General features: G+C 33.5%; 1 protein-coding gene across 5 annotated transcripts in view; it reads right to left on the minus strand.

The window, feature by feature from the left end:
• CNKSR2 (connector enhancer of kinase suppressor of Ras 2) overlaps positions 1–24,319 on the minus strand; it is a 240,265-nt gene that overhangs the window by 164,433 nt on the left and 51,513 nt on the right. For all 5 annotated transcript variants that reach the window (XM_084869473.1, XM_084869471.1, XM_084869470.1 and 2 more), the window contains exons 3-4: positions 21,666–21,868; positions 13,318–13,405 (exon numbers count right to left, since the gene is read on the minus strand). In XM_084869473.1, the coding sequence (XP_084725599.1) occupies positions 13,318–13,405; positions 21,666–21,868 (291 nt within the window). The remainder of the gene's footprint in view (positions 1–13,317; positions 13,406–21,665; positions 21,869–24,319) is intronic.

Below are 24,319 nucleotides of genomic sequence, written 5' to 3' on the forward strand. Positions count from 1 at the left end.
TTGTCAGCAGAGGCAAAGTGCCTTAGAAAATTAGTGCCTATAATTAGTAACTCTATATTTTCTTTGGTTTGTCATCTTGTCCTTGATAATAAAAGGCTAATATGCAAATTGTCCCCTCAACCAGGAGTTTGACCAGGGGGTGGGGCCAGCAGGCTAACCACCTGTGGCCCCTCCCCCTAGCCCTCCCCTACCCCTGACTGCCAGACCCCACCATTGCACCAATTTGTGCACTGGGTCTCTAGTGTAGGAATAAAAATTTATATTTTGATTTAATGATCTAATATACATAAAGCATAATATGACTCATAAATGTTAAACTATAAATTATCATTATTCCTTCTTGTTTTACTAACTCGAGTTCCTACCCCTGTCTGTTGATACCACATTAGTTTCTAGCACTGTTTTTTTCCCTTATTACAAATGCATAATGACCATTTTTATTAATAATATATTTGATGTTTCAAAGAAAAAGTCTAATACTCTTGGATATGCATTTATAGCACAGATGGACTATAAACAACTGATAACTACAGTTGTACATTTTCAAGTTTAGTCTTCTTTATAAACATAAGGGCTCTGGACTGCTATGACTTATAAGTAGCTGAGTCTCCTGATCCACAGTTCTTAATCATTCAGCCTATGTTGAATATGAGGAATATGTATTTTTTGTTTGTTTGTTTTGTTAATCCTCACTCAAGGATATTTTTTCCCATTGATTTTTTTTTTTAGAAAAAGTGGATGGGAAGGGGAGAGACAGAGAAAGAGAAATATCAATGTGAGAGAGACACATCGACTGAGCTGGGGATTGATCCTATAACTTAGTTATGCTCCCTTGACCAAAGCTGAATCTGCAATGACCCTTCAGTCCAAGGGTCGATGCTCTAACCATGAGAAAACAGGCTAGGGTGGGAATATGTATTTTTAACAAGCTTCCGCAGATGAATTATGGCTTGGGAAACACTGTCCTTGATCACATACATCTTTTTCCTACCTCATACTCATGTCACATTAAATCTTTAAAGTATGAGTACAGCACAGTGGCCATCAACTTTGACTCCATAATAGAATCAATTGAGGCATCATTTAAGAAACACTGTTTCCAACCCCTGATGCAGAGAATCTAATTTAATAGGTCTTGGATGGGGCCCAGATATCAGTATTTTTAAAAATCTCTTTACTTGATTCTAAGGTGAAGCCAAACTTGAAGAGCAATGAGCATAAAAATATGACAAACCACATCAAAGCACCTGCATTTAAGTCCTGGCCATGCAACTTATTATGTCATTTTCCCTCTCTAAAATTCTATTTACTCACTTACAAAATTGAGATAATGACATAGAGTCTACCTAATTCACGTGATTGTTGTGAGGAATAATTCTGATAATATATTTTAAAAGCACTTTGCCAAACTCAAAATAATGATATTATTCCTGCTTATTAATCTTTATACAGCCATTTTTTGCTAATAATTTTAAATGTCATAAGTAATAAAGTTAATCCAGATGATATGGTTTGAGAGAGGGGTTACAAAGGTAAACAGAATAGCCAAAAGCAGAATATATTTCCATTCTACAAGGCAGTTTGCAATCCTTTTGGGGAGACAATGTAGATAGTTTAAAGGAGAAGAAACTGGAAGTCTAGTGTGATATTGAGTGGGGTGAGGAGGGCTGTGAAAAACAGTGATATATTAAATAGGAAATCAATAGTTATGATATTAATAACTGCTGAAAAACACTAGGCTAGGCATTTCAAAAGGCATTAAATACTTTGGGGATAGCACTTAAATGGGAGCAAGATACACAATAATATATTTACAAAACAAGAACTAAAATAGATACCCTAATCAAGCCTTTTGATTTCCTTATGTTCTTTGATAATTCCCACTCTGGTACTGTGAAGTTCTATAGTACCATATTCTAAATTACTTTATGGCTCAGGATTCCAATTTGGTAGCAGATCAAATTGAAAAATTTTAATCTGCAACAAAAGCATTCTAAATGATTCTCAGAAATGAATACATGGATTTATTTGGGAAGTGTGGGAAGTAGATTGGACAGTAATGAGAACCTCTTTTTTAAAATCCTTATCCAAGGATATGTTTTTACTGATTTTAGAGAAAAGGGAAAGCGAAAGAGAAATAAAGAGAGAGAAAGAAACATTGATGTGAGAAACAGATGCGTTCCATCAAACCCTTGAACTTTTTGGTGTTCGGGATGATGGTCCAACCAACCAAGCCACTAGCCATCATAATGGGAACCTTTTCAAGCTCCAGAACCAGCTGCCCCCTGCCCCGCCCGAGCCTCTGGTCTTCTCGTTCTCTCCTGTGATTTCTTTCTCCTCCCCTCCCCAATTCACTTGTTTCACAGCAGAGACTGGTACTGTCACCACTGATTTTCCCCAACTCAAGTCCCTATAATTTTAAGAAGGACTTGTATACATGCATATAAGTACAACCAATGGACACAAAACTCTGGGGAGGGAGGGCATGTATGGGAGGAGGGGGGCAATGGTATATGTACACAGATAATAATTTAATAAAAAATTAAAAAAAAGAATTTTAGCAGGTACATAGTTTAGTCCATAATAGTCTTCATCAAAATTAAAAACTTCTGCTCTTTGAAAATTATCTTTAATAAATGAAAAATAAGCCATGGGCTGGAAGAAAAAAAAAGAATTAAGAGAAGGAATAAGAAGAATCAGATCAGCCTTAAAGTTTAAATGACTAATTTTGTATAAGTAACAATCATAATATACCTGGATTTTATCAACTTTGAAAAATGAGAATTTCCCATTTACTTGTTTTTTAGATCTTCATCAGCATCAAAATGAGTTACAGCAGCTACATTTAAAATCTGGTGATTTTTATAACTGCTCCTGCATTCAAACTGCTGCATTATGTTGTTAGGTTCAAATATACGAAGGAAACATGGTCTCCCACTGATATGTTATTGGAAAAAAGTATTCTAAGAGCCTTTTCAGGTAATTATGCCTATTCTTCTTTATAATACTATGCTAAAACTTGCGAAGTGGACGTCTACTTAATGTGAGTTACAGTGTGGAATCTGATGCCAAATAATAACCTTTTCATAACATGCTACATTAAAATCCATTGGTCTAAAAAACCTTTTTTTGGAGTGAACTTTTAAGGGGAAAAGGAATAATTTCATTCTTTCAACTAACTGGAAACATAGCAGTGCATGGAGCAGACGCCTGCCTTCACCAAGTTTCCAACAGCTTATAGTCTCTTAAATGGATTGGTCTTACTTCTGGTTCAATTCTTTACGAAAGAAAAAGTACAGTATATTGGAAATGGTAGCATATCAGAGCTCTTTTGAAATTTATTTTATCATCCTAAGAGTTACAAATCACCTAACCCAGCTTTCTACACCTGTTTCCATATAGGTAACATAGCGATAATGTATAAGTTCTTCCATCTTTTTAGGGTCTTTGTGAGAAAATTTTAAAAGCCTCTTGAAAGGTGAATCGTACAAAACATGAATCCATATCCTGCCATTTGATTATTAACCAGGAATCAAGCCCATAACCTCTTGCTTCATGAGTCAATGCTCAACCACTGAGCAACACTGCTAGGGCTAAATAAACATTTTGGTTAGTACTGTATAGTATGTGACACATCTAGTTCTTTTGTTACTACTAATGATAATGCTATCTATATCTTTTAAAGTGTTTTGGCAGGATGATCAGATAACATACAATATAGTCTAGGTTTGTAAAAGAATAAACCTATGAAAATTATATATTTCAGCATTTTCATATAATATACAATAAAATTTTTAGTTTTTGTTCATAAGTCAGTCCAATGACAGAAAACTGAAAAAATAATAAATTATTATATCTCAACGTTCAAACAGTGCTTTTCTAAAATTTTAATTAGCATGCAATAATTTCATCATTATTATTTTACTTTTCATTTTGAGCCTTCATAAAATTGGCAGCTACCAATAATCATTTTAGTATCGTTTATATCAAGAATGAGAATTTCTCTGTGCGTGTGTGTCTGTATCTAATTATAATGCTATATGCTAGGCCTTTGGAGGAACACAGGCATACACATATAACATAAAGCCAGCTTTGCAAATTCTACATATTTTTGTTTTATATTTGTCTTCAGAAAAAAGTGTTCATGTTTTCTGAGTACTATGCCTAATAGTTGATATCTAATTTCTGATTCCCCATATTAGGATTATATAGAAAAGTTTTAAAATACATTGGTTTTGCTTCTGCATGATCAACTAAAAGAGCTGAAGAAAACAAAGGATTAAGTATCTGAGCCGTGTGTGTGTGTGTGTGTGTGTGTGTGTTTAAATACAAATTGAAAAACAGTATCACCTTTCATATTGTCTTCAACAGGTATGCTAAGTAATATCATTCATATTGTTTAAAATTACATATAAAGCTTGTCCTGGTTTTGGTCTGAAATGCCCCAGTTTCAATCTCAAGAGTCCAGGCCAATTTTCAGGTCACCTAGAATGTCTCGTTCAGGAAAGTTTGAACACTAATTTTCAGAATATAGAAAAAAATAGTATTTAAAATTGTGTTTCAGATGAATCAGAAACTATCCTGGCTGGGCTTTTATGTTTTAATACTACAAGAACCATAAAATATGTGTTCTGCTTACCCTAGTATATTTTTATGTATATTTTAGAACCTTACATATATTTACCACTTGAATCTTAATATCCCTTTTAGAACACACATTTTGTATGACTATCTATTATGTACTGGCCTTTTGCTTTTACACATTTTGAGTTCTCCATTTTCAACTCGAGGTTATTTGAATATGTAAATAGGGACAGCAAATTCATAGGTAATCAAAATGAACCTTTGCATTACATTTAAACATGAACATTTCAAAATATCTTCCAGAACATGCAACACAATCATCCATTTGCATTAAAATAGAAAGAACATCCAAAATTCAACCAAAATCCCTTTAAAAAAGTAAGTTATTCTAGAAATAGGTTAATCTTCATTGCCACTAACTATCAAAAGTAAGCGGAGTATCACTCCTTTAAATGTTTTTGTGGAGTAAAAAACTGACTTTAGTTTCCAAAGGCATTTTTGCTATATAAAATAACTAAACTTGCCATTTACTACACACCCACAAAATGCCAGGTTAACAGCAAGAACAATCACAATATTCACAGCAGTAACGTTTTTAAATATTATGGGATAATAATGAAAATTACCATATTCAAAATATATATGTGTATATACATGAAAATAGGCTGAAATAAAATAGGCAAAACGATATCAGGGTTTTTCTTTGGGTGGAAGAATTATAAGCAAGTTTCTGTTTTTCTTTTCATTACTCTAAATTTTCCCATTTAGAACAGATCATCTTACTTTTATAATTTAACAGTAGAAAATAATCAGGCGAGTTTAGAATGGGCTGCATATAAACCTTCATACCAATGCATACAGTAAACCAGGACCATAAACTGCCTTTCAACATCTAAATTAACTTTAATTTCTTGGTGATGATTCTCTGTTAAGATTTTTTGAACAGTAAATGCTATTTCTTCAAATTTTATTTTATTTTTTTCAAATTTTAGATTGTGGGGAAGCAAAGTGTTGACTATGCAGTAGGCAAAAATTACAGACTTAAAATAGATTGATGTCTTGGAAATGTCTCTAGAATTTCTTTTTTCTTTGCATTTCTTCTCTAAAGTTATTTTACAAAATCTTATCTGAGGACACTACTGATCTTCCCCCTCTCCTCCTGCTGACTTTCAGCTGGAAATAGTAAGGGAAAGTAAAGTGTTTTGAACACTATTCAGAAAACCAGTGATATACAAAAACATGCAAAAATGTATATAAAGGTTTGAAAAATGAGCAAACCCATAAGGAAACAGAAATTTTCATTCATACAATTTAGAGGAGACTCTTTCAGGTAAAATTATATTGTCAGAACTTGAATTTTAAAAGGAAGTTTTTTTCCACTCTGTATTTAACATTTCGCGTCTGATTTTACATGCTTCACATGTTGACATTTTTCTCTCAGCATGAATCCAGATTTCACTGTATATGCAGCTGAAGAAAATTAACACCAAATACAAAGGGAAAAATAACGTGTACATCTATCATTTAGAACAAAGTTGCTATTCTAATTTATTTTGCCTAGTCTCTATTTCTCACTCATTTTATAATAAAGAATATTTCTTTTTTTAATTTTCCTTTTCACATTAAAAAAAAGAAATCCTCACTAGAGGATATTTTCCCGTTGATTTATTTTAAGAGAGAGTGGAAGGGAGAGTGAGAGACAGAGAAACCTCTATGTGAGAGAGACACATCGATTTGTTGCCTCCCACATGCAACCCGACCAGAGCTGGGGATTAAGCCTGCAACTGAGTTATGTACCCCTGACCAGAATTGAACCTGGGACCCTTCAGTCCACAGGCCAATGCTATGTCTACTGAGTCAAACTGGCTAGGGCTCCTCTTCAAATTTTTGAACTTCTGAAATAATTCTGATTTTGTTCTCCAATAATGTATAGAATTATGTTTGTAGATGATAAAGGCAGTTACATGGTTTGTTCAAGGTGAAATAATCATGAAGCAGGAGGGCTAAGCCTAAAGTCTCTTAATACTCTATCCACACCCTCTTTGCCTTGCTCCAAATGTTCTAAGTTTTACCAAAGTTTCATCTTGCAAACCATGCTTTTGTGCCCGTATCTTAACTGGTGACAATATAATTGATCACTTTTGTGTTTGAAGTGCAAAATATAAAAATGGTACAGAAGGAATACTTTCAGGTGAAGCTAATACCCATTAGGGTAGGCATCTTGACAATTATTTCAATGCTGACAAGAAATGCGTGGGTACCTGTCTCATTTTTCTGATGTAGTTGCTGACAGTACTCTAAATGAAGCTTCAGTTCTTTGGTAGAATTCTTTCCTTTAAAGATTTTAAATCCAGTTTCCATTTTTTTTTCTCAAATGCATTATTATACACAATATTATATGGGGAGGAAAGTCTTAGGGGAGATCACTTTAAAAGACTTCAAGTATAACTAAACCCATCACAACTGGAAGTAAGTAAAACAGAGGAGATTAAATAAATTCCTCCAAAGAGACTTTGCTAAAAGGAATTTACATTATCTTTCCTCTTTAACACTAGCATTACTTTAGAATCTAAAGTTTAGATCTAAGTAGCCAATGTCAAGCAGCACTTTCCACTTATTTCATAGTACCACCCCCTTCTGGGTTAAGATCGAAAAAAGGCTATTTATGACAGTTTATTTTTAGATATTGATCATCTCATCTTGCAGCAAAGGGAATAAAATAATTAAAATTGAGTGAAGAATAATTTGAAGTACAACATATTTCAAAGCATAACTATCAGAACTGTTCAGATGAGATTTCTTGAAAGCCTGGTAATAAATGCATGCCCTAGATATCTACACTTTGCTAATTCAAATTGGCCTCTTTTGCTGGCACCTTAAGTTTAATTCCCATCTTCAGATACTGCATATAATTCAGATAACGCAGTGATTAGTGTTTGTGTGATGGCTGAACGAGACAATCAGATGGGCATTGACTGTCAATTACACAATTTATTTTAAAATACAGTATTTGTCTGTGCTGTGCTGTTTTATCAAAGTAGTATTTCTTCAATATACATAGCACTAATTTTTTTTCTGATAACTCAAATTCATTTTAGAAAATTTGGAAAATACAAAATAGAGTCTAAAAAAAAGAAAACCATCCATAGTTTCATTATCAAGAAACAAACACAATTACTATATTTCATTATTTATCAATCATCATTCTTATATAATTTTTCATTTCAAAAATTTTATAGACTTCATTTTTAGAGAACTTTTAGTTTCACATCAAAATTGATAAAGTACTGAGATTTCCCATATACCCCTTGTCCCTCACACATGCATATCCTCTTTCCTATTGATAGGAAGCAACAAACATAGAGCCCAGAAAAACTTGGTACCAAAGATAGGACACCATATAACAGTAGAAAAATAACAGATTACTTGAGATGATTTATAAACATTAATATATCATGCCTACACTTGTTTCCTCTAAAAGATATACTTCGTTGGCATTATATATTTGTATAGTGTTTCAGATGTTTTGTTTACTTAATTCTAGCATTGGAAAGTGCTTATGAGGATCAAAACTCTCATTTTAACTAATGTTCAAACTGAGATGTAAAGTAGTATCTCTAGATATCGCTGGGGTTCCTTACATGAACACCAGAGATAGAATTGTAGCTTTTACACTGGAGATGAAATAAAAATGAATAAACAACTCAAGCATTTAATTCCAAATATTTCTTGGGAGAGTACAAACAACATGTGCTAACCACAGGGGATAATTGAGACTCAGGTCAATTTATATTAACAAGTTTGTGTTGAGAACCTACTATATATGAAAATGAGCAAGACACTGTTGCTATTTCAAGGATTTCATAATCTAAGGGAAGTCAGATCATTATTATTCATAGCAGAATATAACTGCTATAGACAAGATGTGAAATACTATGTAAAGTAAGTTAAGTGATTTCCGTTTCTGCCCAAAGAATTATAGCTAATAAGTCAACAAAAGGGACAAAATAGAATCATAAAAATAATGTAAAAGTATAGAGAAAAAAGAAAAAAAAAAGAACAGAGGGGAAACAGAAGATAAAGAAAAAGGTGGTGTATTTAATTTAATCCTAATCATGTCAATAATTACAGTAAATACAAATGGTCCAAGTAGGGGGAAGGTACAAACCGTTCTGTAAAAGTTTCATGCATGAGGTGCATTTCCCAGAGGCCTTTAAAGATAGGACAGAATTTTAACAGGAAGAGATAAAAAAAATCCCACCACATTGGGCATGTTCTGAGGGGGTCCTACAACGTAAAATGATGAAAATGCAAAATCTATTTTATGAACAATAAGTCATTGACATGAGCAAGTGTACAATTGAGATACATGGAGTACTGAAAAATAACACTGAAATTATGTTAAGACCATAATTGGAGACCAAGAGAGAAGTTTGTAATCAAATTGGAAATTAGTGGAAAACTGCTCGAAGTGACAAAACTGGAGCTAGGTTTTGAATAGCTTGAAAATGATCAATGCTACAGTAGATTAAATCAGGATATAATGAAGATACACTTTGCTAAGAGAAACTTCATCTAATATCCGTTTAAGGTACAGCAAGAAAGACATAGTTAAAGTAGATGAATTAATATACCAAGTCAGGTAGAAGTTGGGATGGAGTGGGCAAGACAAGAACCAAGAACACCCATGTATAGAGGTTTTTATTTGAAGCATCTTAAATGTGACATGTGAAACAGAACATGTGATGGGAAAATGAGCATGAGATAGAAGGAACTGTGATAAATATTATGAGCTACTAAACTTTAAAAAACTAGAAATAGCTAATGGTAGAGCAAAATGAACTAAGAATGTCAAGGCATCCTCTTCACAACAGAGTATATAGTGGGTGGAGGATACAGAGGTCCTTCTACATCCTGAGTACATTTGGTGTATTTTAATTAATTGAAGTAATTTAATGTTTTGTCAAGAAGGAATGTACTTAAAAGTTCGACCTCTAAAATCATCTTTCTATTTTATCCGATGTTTCATGTTCTGTAAATAGCAAAATTTAAACCCATTATGCTTTGAAGATAAGGTTAAGCCAAATAGTGCAGCAATTAAAAGGTCCTGTTGAAAGCACTCACAAACCTCTGTGGAAACAGCAGAATGGCATATGTTTTCCCTGAAGTAGTTGCCAATATATGTTCATACATTCTGGAGACAAATAAAAACTGAATCACTTGTTGCTTTTATGGTAGGTTTTTAAAATACCGAAATGGGTGGGTTAGTCATATCTGACAAAATTGCACTCCCACCAATGCACATTTCTCTACAGGAAATCTTAACTCACTGACAATCATTTCAGCTATTAATCTCAATGTAACTTCTGAAGGTGAGAGTGACAAAGGTCTGTTCTGGAATCTGTGAGTCTTAAATATAAAAAAAACTCCATTTCTTATTTTTAAAAACTTTTTATTGACTTGGAGTGACATTGGTTAATTCCATTTCTAACCTCAGTCTAGACATAAAAGTTAAAAGAAAGGTAAATTTTCCACAAGATAATTTTGTTTATGCCCTCTTGATATGGGAAAACATTAGCTATGTATGAATTAAATGGAAATGAATACACCTGAGTGCTCTCCTTCAAGATTTTTGAGAAGTATAATCTTCGTTGCCATTTATTATTTCTTTATCTTTTAAATTTATCTATATTATTGAAAGTTATTTTCAGATGTACCTTTCTTTTCCCTATTGATGCCCTCCATTTTGCACCCATCACACTCACAGGCCTTCATCATACTACTGACTGTGACCATGGGATATGCCTAGTTGCCATTTCAATTTGCACTCTTGGTAACAAAGAGTTGGCCAATTATTTAAAAGTAAACTTAAAACTGGCCAATCAGATCCAGATGTTTGGAAGAGACATGAGGAAAACACCCACTTTCTGTCATAATTATGCTTGGAAATGAAGTTATTCTGGAAGTTTGACATTAAATGTTGAAAAAATAAACATTTTTTACTGTTACACTATTATAGATGTCCCCATTTCCTTCCCCTTTCCCCACCTCCATCTAGTTCTTACCCCCCTCCCTCTGAACGTCATCCCACTGTTGTATGTATCCATGGCTGTAAATAAATATTCTTTGCTGTCCCATTTAATTCCATAGTACTTCAATTGTCTTGGGCTATATCTATATAAAAGCCTAAGCGACTTGCTGAGCAGAAGCTATGATGCTCACTGACCACCAGGGGGCAGACACTCAATGCAGGAGCTTCCCCCTGGTGGTCAGTAAGCTCCCACAGCAGGAGTGCTGCTCAGCCATCGGGCACAAAGCTGCTGGGCTCATGGCTGGTGAGTGCAACAGCAGCAGAGCTAGCCTCTCCTGCCTCCGCAGCAATGCTACCAGTGGCAGGCTTAGTGAGCTGGATTGAGTGGGAGTGGCACGGTGCCCAGCCCGAGCTCCGGCTACTCCCTTGCCATGCACCAGGCCTCTAATGTATAAATAAAAAGCTATAATAGTACATATAATACAGTTATCACAGATACTGCTATGTAGCAGGTGTTAACAATATTGTATTATTATGAGTGTTTGATATAAAATGCTGAGCACATACCCAATACTAAGAGACTCTGAACAATTATTATCCTAACACTGTGTAATAAGTATCCTTAAATCAGAGGAAAAGTCATTCACAGTAAAACGGAAGAAACTAATAATCTGTTACTCACATCGCAAATCTCTGGTCAATTTTAATGCCTTTAGAAGACAGATTTTTGAAGAAATTTCACTGGTTATACAGAGCTATAAGGAAAATTACCCATAGGTTATATTATTGCCCTTCGCCCCTGTGCACTAGAACAGCATATGAGGACCAGAGTCACCCAGAACGCTAGTGAATGTGCAAGTCCCTGGGCTCTCTCATAGTACTTTGGGGTGCTTTTGAAAGTATCTGAATTTCTAACAAGTTTCCTTGTGATAAGAATGCTGCTTGTTAGCAGACCTTACTGGCCTAGCACTGCCCTAGAACTGAGGTCAGCAAACTAAGGGCAATGGGCCAAATGCATAATTTTGCCTATTTTTGTGAAATAAGTTTTAAGGGCACATAGCAACACCCATACATTTACTTACACACACACACACACACACACACACACACACACACAGAACTTTTGCATTACAAAAGCAGAGCTGAGTAGTTGCATCACACATGGTAGTCTACACTTTATAGCCTACAAAGCCATAAATACTTACTCTGGCCTTTTTACAGAAAAGGTTTGCGGAACTTATTCTAAAATGCCCCTCTTTTTCCTATTACACAGTTGAGATTTTTGAAATTCAGAAAGGAAATTTATTGATACAAAGTATGAAGACATGCAGTGACACTGTTAGGGTACTTCAAAGCTCATAAAATGTCCACCATCTTCATGCATGTCTCACAGCAATGAGTTGCCGACCTTCTCACTGCCATGATATAATCGTGATCAATGTCTGATATGTTCCAGAATTAAAAGTCACAAAATTACTATCCTTTTTGTAATGAATGACATCTTAAAAACCTGCAGTTTCAGAGAAATGGTACAAATAAAATTTATACAATACAACATAAAATAGACGGAAGCATTTAAATCTATATTAATAAAATTTCTTATTTGTTAGAGAAAATACAGGTGATAAGAGAAACTCTTAATTACCACTGGTAATAGAGAATAGGGAGTAAAAGGATAAGTTAACTCACAAATTTCCCCAATGATCTTTGTACTGTTGTATTTCATCCTTTGCTTTCCCTGTTTCTGCATCATTGGATAGGTTAACAGGTAGCAGTGCCACAGCAGCGAGAGGCTGCCAGCAGCCTTACACAGAGTGGTGGCTGCACGCCTCAGACCTTTCAAGTATGTTTTTGTTTTTACATTTAAGTAAGTTTTTGTAGATTATACTGTATAGTAGCAAATAAACCAAACCTGGCATAAGATACAAAGAAATGGTAGAGAGGTAAATTTGCTACTATACAGTATAATCTACAAAAACTTACTTAAATGTAAAAACAAAAACATACTTGAAAGGTCTGAGGCGTGCAGCCACCACTCTGTGTAAGGCTGCTGGCAGCCTCTCGCTGCTGTGGCACTGCTACCTGTTAACCTATCCAATGATGCAGAAACAGGGAAAGCAAAATTTCTTTGTATCTTATGCCAGGTTTGGTTTGCACATTTTTATATTAACTACTGCACTCCCGAAGGCATTTGATTTGTAGATACTGGACATAGATAATATTTGAAGTAAAAAATCAGGTCATGTAAGTAGATCATGTAAGTGTTAGAGGCTATTGTGTACATTTGTTTGTATGTTTGTCTATATAAGTGAAACTAATAATTGTACTAATAAGGGAATAATGGTGTCCCAGAGCAAAAGTCTCAGATTGTTATTCAAATGGGGCAATTTCATTTTCTGAAAGGCAATATAGTCAACCCCCTGAAAAAGTGTGAAACTAATAACACACTTACGATCTTATTATAATGGTGTCTCTAGAGGTTCAGTTTAATTTTACATCTTCCAGTAAATAAAATCCTTGTTTATTGGGCTATATGAATAATTTCCCAATGAATAATTACATATTGTTTTTTTCAGAATCACTTGTTTTTTAATGAGAGTCTCCTAAACCCATATCTTAACTCTTGGTAAATAGAATAGTTCAGATTGATAGAATATTAAAGAGCTAATAAATTAACAGAAGGAAAGTTTGTTGGTTAATACCTGTTGCACAATCGTTGTCAGTTCCAAGCAGAGTTGTATGACATTATTTCTTGTGACTGAATAGTCTGTGACAGCAGCGAACGGGGACCTATAGAGGAAAAAAGAAAAACTGTGATTCCAAAAATTCCAAGAAAGGTTCCAAAATTATAATAGCCTAACATAAGATTTTGAATAATGTGAAATAAATTGTTCATAATGATAAAACTATTTAGGACATTGCTATAAAAAAAACTGAGAGAAATGCTTTGAAGAAAATTAAAGTCAAATAATATAATATTTGTTTTCCATAAAATTTCTCACTTTTTTAGTTGCTAATATTTAGAAGTTCTTTGGTACTTCTTATAAGGTCTCTTTATTACATCTAAAACAAATCAACAAAAAAGGAGTACATTAGGCAAAGACAACATTTAATTTACTTTCAAATGAAGAAAGATTTTGAGTACAATACATCTTTGAGATATTCACAATTAAGAGTTAGCAATGACAGCTAATACTTACTAAGGACTTACTATGTGCCAGTTACTTTTCCAAATGCCTTACATGCACGAAATTATTAATATTTTCACAACAGCTTATAAGATACGCACTATTATTATTCCTATTTTAACTTGGGTACCTTTTGGTAGTTTGTGTTTTTCAAAGACGCGGTCTACTTCATCTAATCTGTTAACTTTTGTATGAAAAGTTATTTGTAGTATTCCTTTATTATCCTTTTAATTTTTATTGACTTCTCTATTGTGATTCTGTTTTTAGTTTCATTGATTGCTGCTCCTTTATCATTATTATTTGTTCCCTTCCTCTTGCTTTGGGATTATTGTGCTGTTATTTTATCATTTTCTTTAATTTTACTTTCTTGTAAGAATAGTTATCAAGAGATCTACCCTCTTAACATTTTAAGTGTACATGATAGTATTGTTAACTATGAATACACTGCTCTAGAACAGATCTCTGGAACACATTCATCTTGCTTAACTGAAACTTCATTCCAGTTAATGGACAAATTTTTTTTTTTCTATTTTCTTGAGATGGGAGCTTAGATAATTGATTTGAGATTTTTTTTTTCTGATATAAGACTTTGATGCTATAAATTTCCCTTTCAGTATTGTTTTAGCTATGTGCCACAAAACTTATTTGTTCTAATTTCATTCTGTTTAATGTATTTCTTATTTCCCATCTTCCTCTTTTATCTATGTACTAGAGGCCTGGTACACAAAATTCGGGTTGTGTGTCCCTCAGCCCTGCCTGCACCCTCTCCAATCTGGGACCCCTCGAGGGATGTCAGACATCCCTCTCACAATCCAGGACCACTGGCTATCAACTGCTTGCCTTCCTGCCTTCCTGATTGCTCCTAACCACTTCTGCCTGCCAGCTTGATCACCCTCTAACCACTCCCCTGCTGGCCTGATTGATGCCTAAATGCTCCCCTGCCAACCTGATTGCCCCTAACTGTCCTCCCCTGCAGGCCTGGTCACCTCTAACTGCCCTCCACTGCAGGCCTGGTCATCCCTAATTGCCCTCCCCTGCAGGCCTGGTCACTCTAACTGCCCTCCCCTACAGACCTAGTCCCCCCACCAACTGCCCTCCCCTGCAGGCCTGGTCCCCCTCCCCCAACTGCTCTCCACTGCAGGCCTGGGTCCCCCCCATCTGCCCTTCCCTGAATGCCTGGTCACCCCCAACTTTTCTCCTCTGCAGGCCTGGTCCCTCCCAAATGCCCTCCCCTGCTGGTCTGATCACCCACAACTACCCTTCCTTTCAGGCCTGGTCCCTCCTAACTGCCCTCCTCTGCTGGCTATCTTGTGGAGACCACATGGGGGCAGCCATCTTTGACCACATGGGGCAGCCATCTTGTGTGTTGGAGTGACAGTCAATTTGCATATTACTTTTGTTAGCAAGGATTATTAAGAAGTGTGTTGTTTAATTTTTACTTAGATTCCATTATGGCTAAAGAACACATTCTGATTTCAATTATTTTAGATGTATTTAAAGTTTGTTTTATGATGCAGGTCTATATTAGAGAATGTTCTATAGGCAAGTGAAAAGAATTTGTAGTTTGCTGTTTTTGGACAAAGTGCTCTAAAAAATGTCAATTATATCATGTTGCTGATGGTATTATTCAGCACTTCTAATTCTTTCTAACTTTTTGTTAGTAGTTTTATCATTTTTTTTGAGAGAATGGAGTAGCCAACTATAATTGTGAATTTGTTTATTCTAGTTCTGTCAATTTTCATTCCATGTTCTTAGAAGTTCTGTTGTTTGTTACATACATCTTCCAAGCAATTTCTGTTTCTTCTTTTTTTGAGTTGTCTAGTATATGATTATCTATTACATTTTGGTAGTTTTTGTTTTTAATTTAATATCACTTGCAAATAGTTGTTTTTAATTGAATGTAATATTCACATAATACACATTAACCCCCAGCTTCTCATATCTGTTACAAGTATTTTTTCCCAGTTTGGCATCTGTCTTATATATTGTCATGTTTTTAAATTTAATTTAGTCAAAAGTCAAACAGTATATTTATTTTAAGTTAATCCACATTTTAAGAATTTAATAAGTCTTTCTACATCTAGATATAATTTTCTCTATATTTTCTGTAGTTTCTTATGGATTTATATTTTCCACTTAAATAAATGGTATACCTAAAGTGATTTTAGTGATCTGGTAGTGTTCTATCATTATTTGTTTTCCAAAAACTTAACTAAGAGCTGTAGTATCATTTATTAAATTATGATTTCACCCCCAGTTGTTTTAACATATTATCTTCTAAATAATTCCATATACCACAGTCTATTATGGCTCTCTTCTACTAATCTGTTTACTCCTATTCTAAAATTCAGTATATATATATTTCTGAAACAGATGGAGACATTATCAATTCAAATGAAGTTAATTATAAAAATACATGTTATAAACTGAAGAACCAAAAGATAGATATAGAGGCAGTAAAGCAACAAGCAGACTGTCAAATTACAGCGGGGAGGTTAGGGAGATCTGGGGGAGATAAGAGATCAACCGAAGTACTTATATACATGCATATAAGTACAACCAATGGACTCAAAACTCTGGGGAGGGAGGGCAGGTATGGGGGGGGCAATGGTATATGTACAAAGATAATAATTTAATAAAAAATTAATAAAATTTAAAACAGAAAAAAATACATGTTATTAATCTATGATTTTAGTTCAAAAATTAGCCTATTTAGTCATAAGTAAGACCAGCTTTAAATATTCTATCTTGATGGAAGTTTTCTAAACCTGAATTGTAGAGATGGTTGCATGGATATATCCAAATTTACTAAACCTCATTAAGTTGTACACGTAAAACAAAACAAGTGAATGTTATAGAATGCAAATTAGGTCCCTTTAAAGTTATTGTAAAAAATGTAAAATATAAGCATTTCTAGGAAAAATCATTAATAAAAAATGCTAAAGACCTTTTATTTTTGCTGCATTGAAGCATAAAAACTATCATTTTAATTAAGAATTCAAAGATGCTTCTGGCATCATTAAAAAGTTTGGATTGCTAGGTTTGAAAATGTCAGTCTGCTAATAAAACTAAATACTTAATTCAAGAGTGATAATATGAATTACAGCATGAATTTTCCCATAAATACTTGAGACTGTCACTTGTTCTTCAAAATATACCAAAAGAAAAATCCATTTATGACTGAATGCCTGTAGCAAACTAATTCTAAAGCATATTTTCTTCCCTTTCCTGACTACTCATATTTCAAATAGAACATGATTCTCGATCATGATTAAATGTCAAGAAAACTGGGAGGGTGGGTAATGTAAACATGTGCTAAAGAAAAACATAAAGAAATTCATTATTTTGTAATGAATTCCTCTTGTTTTTATTTTAAAGATAAATCACTTAAAACCATACCAAGAACCATTCTTAGGTGTGGTGATTTTGCCTATATTCATACATAAAAAGAAGCTGACAGACTGGGTTCAAATCTCTGTGAGTTACCAAAGATGACCATTCAATCATGACTTCATGATCTATGAAATAAATAAGTGGGCATCTAGAGAAGAACTGAACACAATCAGCTCAAAAACAAAACAAACAGAGAGATTTGTTCTAAATTATAAAGAAAACCCAAGGCAGAGCTCAGACTATTTACAAAAAGGACACAGTGACTTTAAAGTCAAGGAAATAAAATTCCAGGAAAGAAAGCTTCTTGATGCCAGATAGTTTTTAAAATGATAAAATCCTTGGCTTATCAATAAATGGCTGTTATGAGTAATAGGATGCTTATACGTCTTTCTAGTGCAAAGGTTTATGGTCCTACAAGAAATTATTTTTTGTATGCTTTAAAACAAAAGCATTGTATTTATAAAAAGGTTATTAATGTTAAGAAATCCTAAACAAACTACAAGCTAATAAGGAAAGCTAAAATGTTGAATTTAAAAGCATATCTTTTCCTCTCTCCCCCTTCAAGTGACATAAAATAAAAATTGCAATTAAATCCAATCATTTGAGCATGCAAGTTCTCTCCAAAATGTAACAAAAATTTAATGCCAAAAATTTATTGTTTAAAAAAAATTAAGCCACTTTTACAACAAAATAACCATATTTAAACTGGTAGAATTATATCATATCAAAGGAATAAACTAAGGATAAAGACCAATGCTTAGCAATATTTGATTGCAGTGGCCATTTTAAACTCTCCAAAGTAAAGCAAATCTCTACTGACAAAATTGTCCTTAGGGTATAAGACTCCATATTCCAGAATTCTGGATAAGGAGGTTTTAAGGCCTAATGTTCTAAAATTTGATGTTCTAAGCCTTTTAGAGTATAAACCCCTTGGCTGACTCTAGAGTATAGAACATAAGGCTTCAAGAGTTTATCCTTTCAAGTTGTAAAATTCTAATGATGGTCAACTACAGTTTCTAAGGCTTTATGATCCTTGAAACTCTTGTTATGAGATTCTGGATACTAAAGATCTAAGATACTAGATTCCGCAATTCAAAAGTTCTAAGAATCTTTTGGATTCTTGGAGGTTCTAAAATCTAATGTTCTCAGATGTGATGTTCTAAGATTTAGTCTAAGAACCTAGATTCTCTGTGTCTAAGACTCAAGAACATACGTTTCAAGGTCCTAGATTATTAAAATCTAAGATTCTAAAAAAAAAAAAGAACTTTTGATCAACATTATTTCCATGGAACTTTTATAATTAATTATGTAAATTCTAAGTTATTCAAAAGCAAACAAAAATAAAACAAGCCAAGACATATTCTTAACCTTATATAAAGAAAGCATAAATATAGATTAGCTCTGTTCTAGAACTTAAAATGAAGCAAACAAAATATTAACTAAATTTATTTAGAGAAGAGTTAGGGACTTAAATCATGATTCTATAAGTCACTAATAAGTTTTGTTAGTGTTTATCCTTTGAGATTACATAAATGGAAATAAATTTCGTGTGGCTTTTGTGAACAAGGCCCATGAGTTATGGAATATTAGAGCTTAGAAGAGACCTTCAAATTCTATAGGTCTTACATCCTTATTCTAAAAAGAAAATAAAAACAGGGGTTAAGTTTTAGGTTACCCAAGGCTTGAGGCAGAGCTGAATCTCAACTCTTTATCACCTGCTTTTTAAACTACTGCAGGATGTATTTCAACAGGGATTCACAATAATAGTCTTGGAGAACACTGCTCTTTTGGCTTTTCTAACACTGGTTAGTGTGTTTTGTTTCCTTTGTAATTTTCAGAGCACAATGACACAAGAGGGCCTGAGGAGTGTTGTCTTGCTTGTTTGCTACCTAAAAATATTTTTTTTTCTTTGAAAGGAATAAAAATATAACTTAAATACAAACACTAACAATAGCTAACAAAAGTCTGGGCTACGTGTCAGGAAAACAAACAGCCTAAATAAACATTTCACCTGGCACAGTTGAAGATACAATCCTATTACATTTAAATTGATTTGGGGACCTTCTGAAATGTATACTGGCCAAGGAGCAGTGAAGGTATTCATACAATCCATGGCAAGAGTAGGAAACAAAGTCGAGCTTCCAAAACAGAAATAGCACTCATCATATGTCTTCTCTTTTCCATCACCACTAAAATATTAAGAATCTATGTAAAGGGGATGTTAATATGATACTAAACTATTCTGAATAACAAATCATTTCACAGAAACATTTCTTCAAAGAGGAGTTATCACTTACCTTTAACTCATAACCAATTCATGCATTCTACTTTTCATGAGTTCTAAGTAAAAACACCAAACTGGTGCTGGTAAGGTCACATATACCCTGATTCCCTAGTCTACAACACATTTTCAATCCTTAACCTACTTAATCTCACAGCAGCATTTGACTCTATTGACCACTTCCTTTTGCTCCTACATCTCTTTACTCCTACCTTAAATATTCTCCCTTGCACAGAAAAGGTAATTATGTCCGATGATGAACATTTTAATGAACCTTAATGTGGTAATCATCTTGCAATACAAATGTGTATCAAATCATCACCTTAAACTCGCACCTTAAAACTCGCACAGTTTCATGTTAATTTTTACACCTTAAACTCGCACAGTTTCATGTTAATTTTTTCTAAATGAAGTTTAAAAAATAAAGCAACATCAAAATCTCAATAGAAAGACAACAAACTCTTTATTGCCTTTGCTGCTATGAAACCACTCTCAACTAATTCTCTCCTTCCTCTTCAGTTATGTCTTATTATATTTTTCCATAGCTAAACTCCTAATCATTCTTCAGTTGTTGTGGTCCACAGAGCTCATTCCTCATCCAAGTTCTCTTCAGTCACTCAAATGTATTTCTTTAGTACCCATTATAGGTTAGAAACTCTTCTAGATAATTAAGATATCACTGAATAAAAAAGCTGAAAATCCCTGCTGTCTTCAAGCACACTAGTCATATAAAGACTAGTCAGACAAAATATTAATACTACATGAAAAAAGGAGATGTATGTACTACTATTCATAATACTTGAAACAATAAAATAAAAAAAATACGACATGAGTAAATTAAGTAGTGTGCTAGGGTTTATTTGTTATGGAAAATAAATAGAGCAGAGAATTCTATAATTCTCCTTATACCACCATATTAATATATCTATGACTTTGATGATCCCCAAATTTCTATCAACCATATATCTTTTATGAACAGCAATACTCTAAAGACCTTATCACTTGAATATTCTCCAGCCATCACAATTTATAATGCCTGACACTCAACATGTGTCTTTCACCATAAGCTGTTCCTTCTCTTTTGATAATGGCACTACCATCCGTTGGTTCAGCCAATCAGATACTCTTAATTTAATATATCTCCTTTTCCTTAGTTTCTAGATCTTACTTGTCACCAAGTCTTATTTATCTGCATAAATATCTCCAACATTCTTCCATCCTCACTGTTCTTTCTCTAATTAATTAAAAGTATCAATAAAGAGCAGTGGAGAGGATCGATTCTGTAGTCAGATACCTGGACTGAATCCTGGCTCCAATGCTTAATTGTCATTTGGTTTTGAACTTAACCTCTGTAAGTGCTAGTTTTCCTATCTGTAAAATAAAGACAACCATCCTATTGTTACTGTATTAAATGAGTGTGGCTGGAGGTATTAATATCAGAACCACTGACAGTAGCAGCAGCATGATTAGTTTTTAAAATAGCTTCTTAATTGGTTTCACTTCTTCTAGCCTTAATCTTCTCTAATCTTTCTCAACACTATAGTCCAAGTAGTCTGCAAAATTTACAAATCAGAACACAACAATGACCCTAAATAGGCCCTCACTGCCTGCAGCATTAAGTGCAAATGCCTTAGCATGGCAAATAATTTCTCCCCCCACCCTTCTCATCTTTCCTTTTAAAAACTTAAACTGTTAAAAACATCATCATTATAGGCAAGTCGGCCTGGAAGTAAACTTTTCTGTGAAAGATCTTCAAAATATAAACTTCAGTTTTCTTTTTTCAATTTTAAAAAAAGTCTCAGTAGAAATTTTGAAGTTATCACAAGGTTGCCCTCCCCCCGGACCCCAAGTATGTATTTCATTTTTACGGTCAAAATGTTAAATTATATTTGATTTCATTGATCACCATGATATAACACAAACTAAGCATTTTGAAAAATTTTGCAGCAATGGAAGCCAAATAGATGATTTTAAGTAATTTCCTTCAAGGTTCTGTCACATTTCCTCTTCCTATGAAACAAACATAAGATACCACTAACTTCATAGATTGCTATGTGTGTGCTTGCATATATTTTTGTATGTGTGTATCTCTACCTGTACAATTCTTTCACAAGAAAACATGAAATAATATCATATTCAAACTGGTGTTCAAATAAAATTACTTCTGAAACATTTGGAAGATTTTTACCTGTCCAGCCAGGCAAGCAGGCTCTTGGCTGCTCCGATCAGATCCACAACTGAAGTCAGAAAGTCATTTGGCAATTTTCGGCTGGTTCTCCCATCATAATGGCCACTCCTTCTCCTCCCTGTTATAAAATTCTGTAGATTTTTGGCAGATGCATTCAACTTGTGAGAAAGGGTTTTTAGATTTTCGGTTTCCAAGCCATAATTCTGAATTATAAAAGAAAAAGAACAAATATGCTTAAAGTCAATATTTTATTCATTCATTAAAATCTTTACTGAGCACTTTACTATAATACATACAAGCCATGGAACAGTCTTAAAAGTAACAAATGAGCCTGGGTGTTATTGCTCAATGGTTGAGCATTGACCTATGAACCAGGAGGTCCCTGGTTCGATTCCTTGTCAGGGAACATGCCCGGGTTGCGTGTTGTGGGCTTGATCCCCAGTAGGGGGTATGCTGATCAATGATTCTTTCTCATCATTGATGTTTCTATCTCTCCTCTCTCTGAAATCAATAAAACAATTTTTTTAAGTTACAAAAGGGTAAGCTAAGATTCCTGGTCTAGTGGATCCCGTCAAGTGAGGATTTGGAGAAATATCAGATAAATTACAATAAAATGTGTACTAGTCAAGTACTAATATGAACATGAGTAGATGAGGGCATTATATCTTGGAAATATACCTCCCAGGACAGAAAACGACTATAAGGATCCATAAGTGTTTTTTTAAACCCAAACATAAGTTCATTTGCTTGTGAAATTCATTATTGTCAACAATTATTTTTGAGCATCTATTCTAACAGCATGTGCACATTGTGATTGTAGGTACTAGGAAAATTCGGCCCTCAAAATGAGCAAAGTAAGCACAACCCAACAATAAAAAGAAGTAAGAAATAGATCACAGAATATCTTTTTTTCTGTGTCCTCTCTATATTTCAAATAGAAGTTTCTTTTATAATATGGTACCAGGAAAAACTCTCCTTCCTCAGGGGAACCAATGAACTTTATCCTTTTTACAATACAAGTTATTAAATTAAACTTATATTTACTTTTATCATGGTTACATTAGCTCACAGTCAAATGTGAAACACATCCAAGGCAATCATGGTGACTTTTTGGTAAGTGTATTTGTTTTCATTTCTTTGGTCTCACTTTTCAATTTCTAGTAATGTTTATTATTTTACCCTAAATATTTTACCTACAAATTAATGCAAACAAGAAAGTGATTACAAGAAATAATGCAAACAAGCGTTTCTACCGTATTCATTAGGAAATATTATAGGATCCCCTCAAATAAACTTCAGGGGAAGGTTTTAGTTAAAATTAAATTTTAAAGCAGCTAATTGTGAGTTATAAAACATCTCTAATAAAGGCTAGCTAAGTCGATCAAAAGGTGATGATGATGATTGAACTACTCAGCAAAACAAACATTACTGTCCCGTGTAGAATTAAAAGTATTATCACTTTATGGAAATTATAAAACCCAAAGATTTCTTTGTTTGCTTAAAGAGCTCAGAGCTTAGAGTAGACCGAGTTCAGAATGGGACAAGTCATCAGGATGCCTGGTGACAACAAATGATACAAAATGGAAGATAAAAATACTAAGGGAGTAAAAAAGGAAAGCAAATGGTACATGGGTTTAGCTATATTATTAAGTCAACAACCACTAGAAGTACCTATTATTATTAAACTAACTACTGGAAGTACCTATTTTATTTGAAATTTAGGTTTATTTTTTCCATAGTAATTTAAGAAAAGCAAATTTAGAGGAGATAAAAGGAGGGACTGGAGATGGTTTGGATACATAAACATTAAATACTCCATTATGTTAAGTATGTTAACACTAAAGATTTAATAGTGAAAAAAGTCTGTTTTTTGCTGAGAATTTACATTTTTTTAAAAAGAACATCTTTTTGGAGCCAAGGATTTTTTAAAAAAAATTATAGGACCATTAAATTTTCACTGCTTAATTTAAATAGTGATATTTTCTCTCTCAAGTTAAAAGATTTGGTTTGCACAAATAAAATAACATTCTATTCAAATTCTATTGCACCTGAGCATGGATTATTTGTGAAAACTTTGAAAGATTTATGGTAATGCAGATTGTCATTATATCAAGAAGGAAATCTTTGCATAAGTTTATAAAAAGTACTCTCTAATGACTAGATAGAACAATTTGAAGTTATATTAACTAAATGTAAATATTTCTAAAGTCCTTAAAACATTTTCAGATGTTTTCCTGTGTTAAAGCATTTTCCCTGAAATATAACAATGTTTGCATTTTTGCATACTAATGATTTCAATGAGAAACTTTTTATTTATAAACAAATTATAACATTTTCTTACAGAAGCTCAAATTATAATAGTTCATTAGAGAGGAATTGATTAGATTCTAATCAATCAACCTGGTAATGGTTTAACTGTATAGCCATTAGCTTCCATAAAAATTAATTTAAATTATATCTATCTATATAGGCATCTAAATAATAAAAATCTGAAGGCAAAGCAAAAGTACTTTGAAAACTTCTATTACATTTAAGACAGTATTAGTTTTATTTTTAATACAATTCAAGAATTAGGGTATAGAAAAGTCCTCTGGACAAAACTTGAAAAGATATACTGAGAAGGCCTCCAAACTTGGAAACCTACTGTAAAAATT

This window comes from Pipistrellus hanaki (assembly GCF_964339955.1).
Source record: "Pipistrellus hanaki genome assembly, chromosome: X".
In the NCBI taxonomy this organism is placed as follows: Eukaryota; Metazoa; Chordata; class Mammalia; order Chiroptera; family Vespertilionidae; genus Pipistrellus; species Pipistrellus hanaki.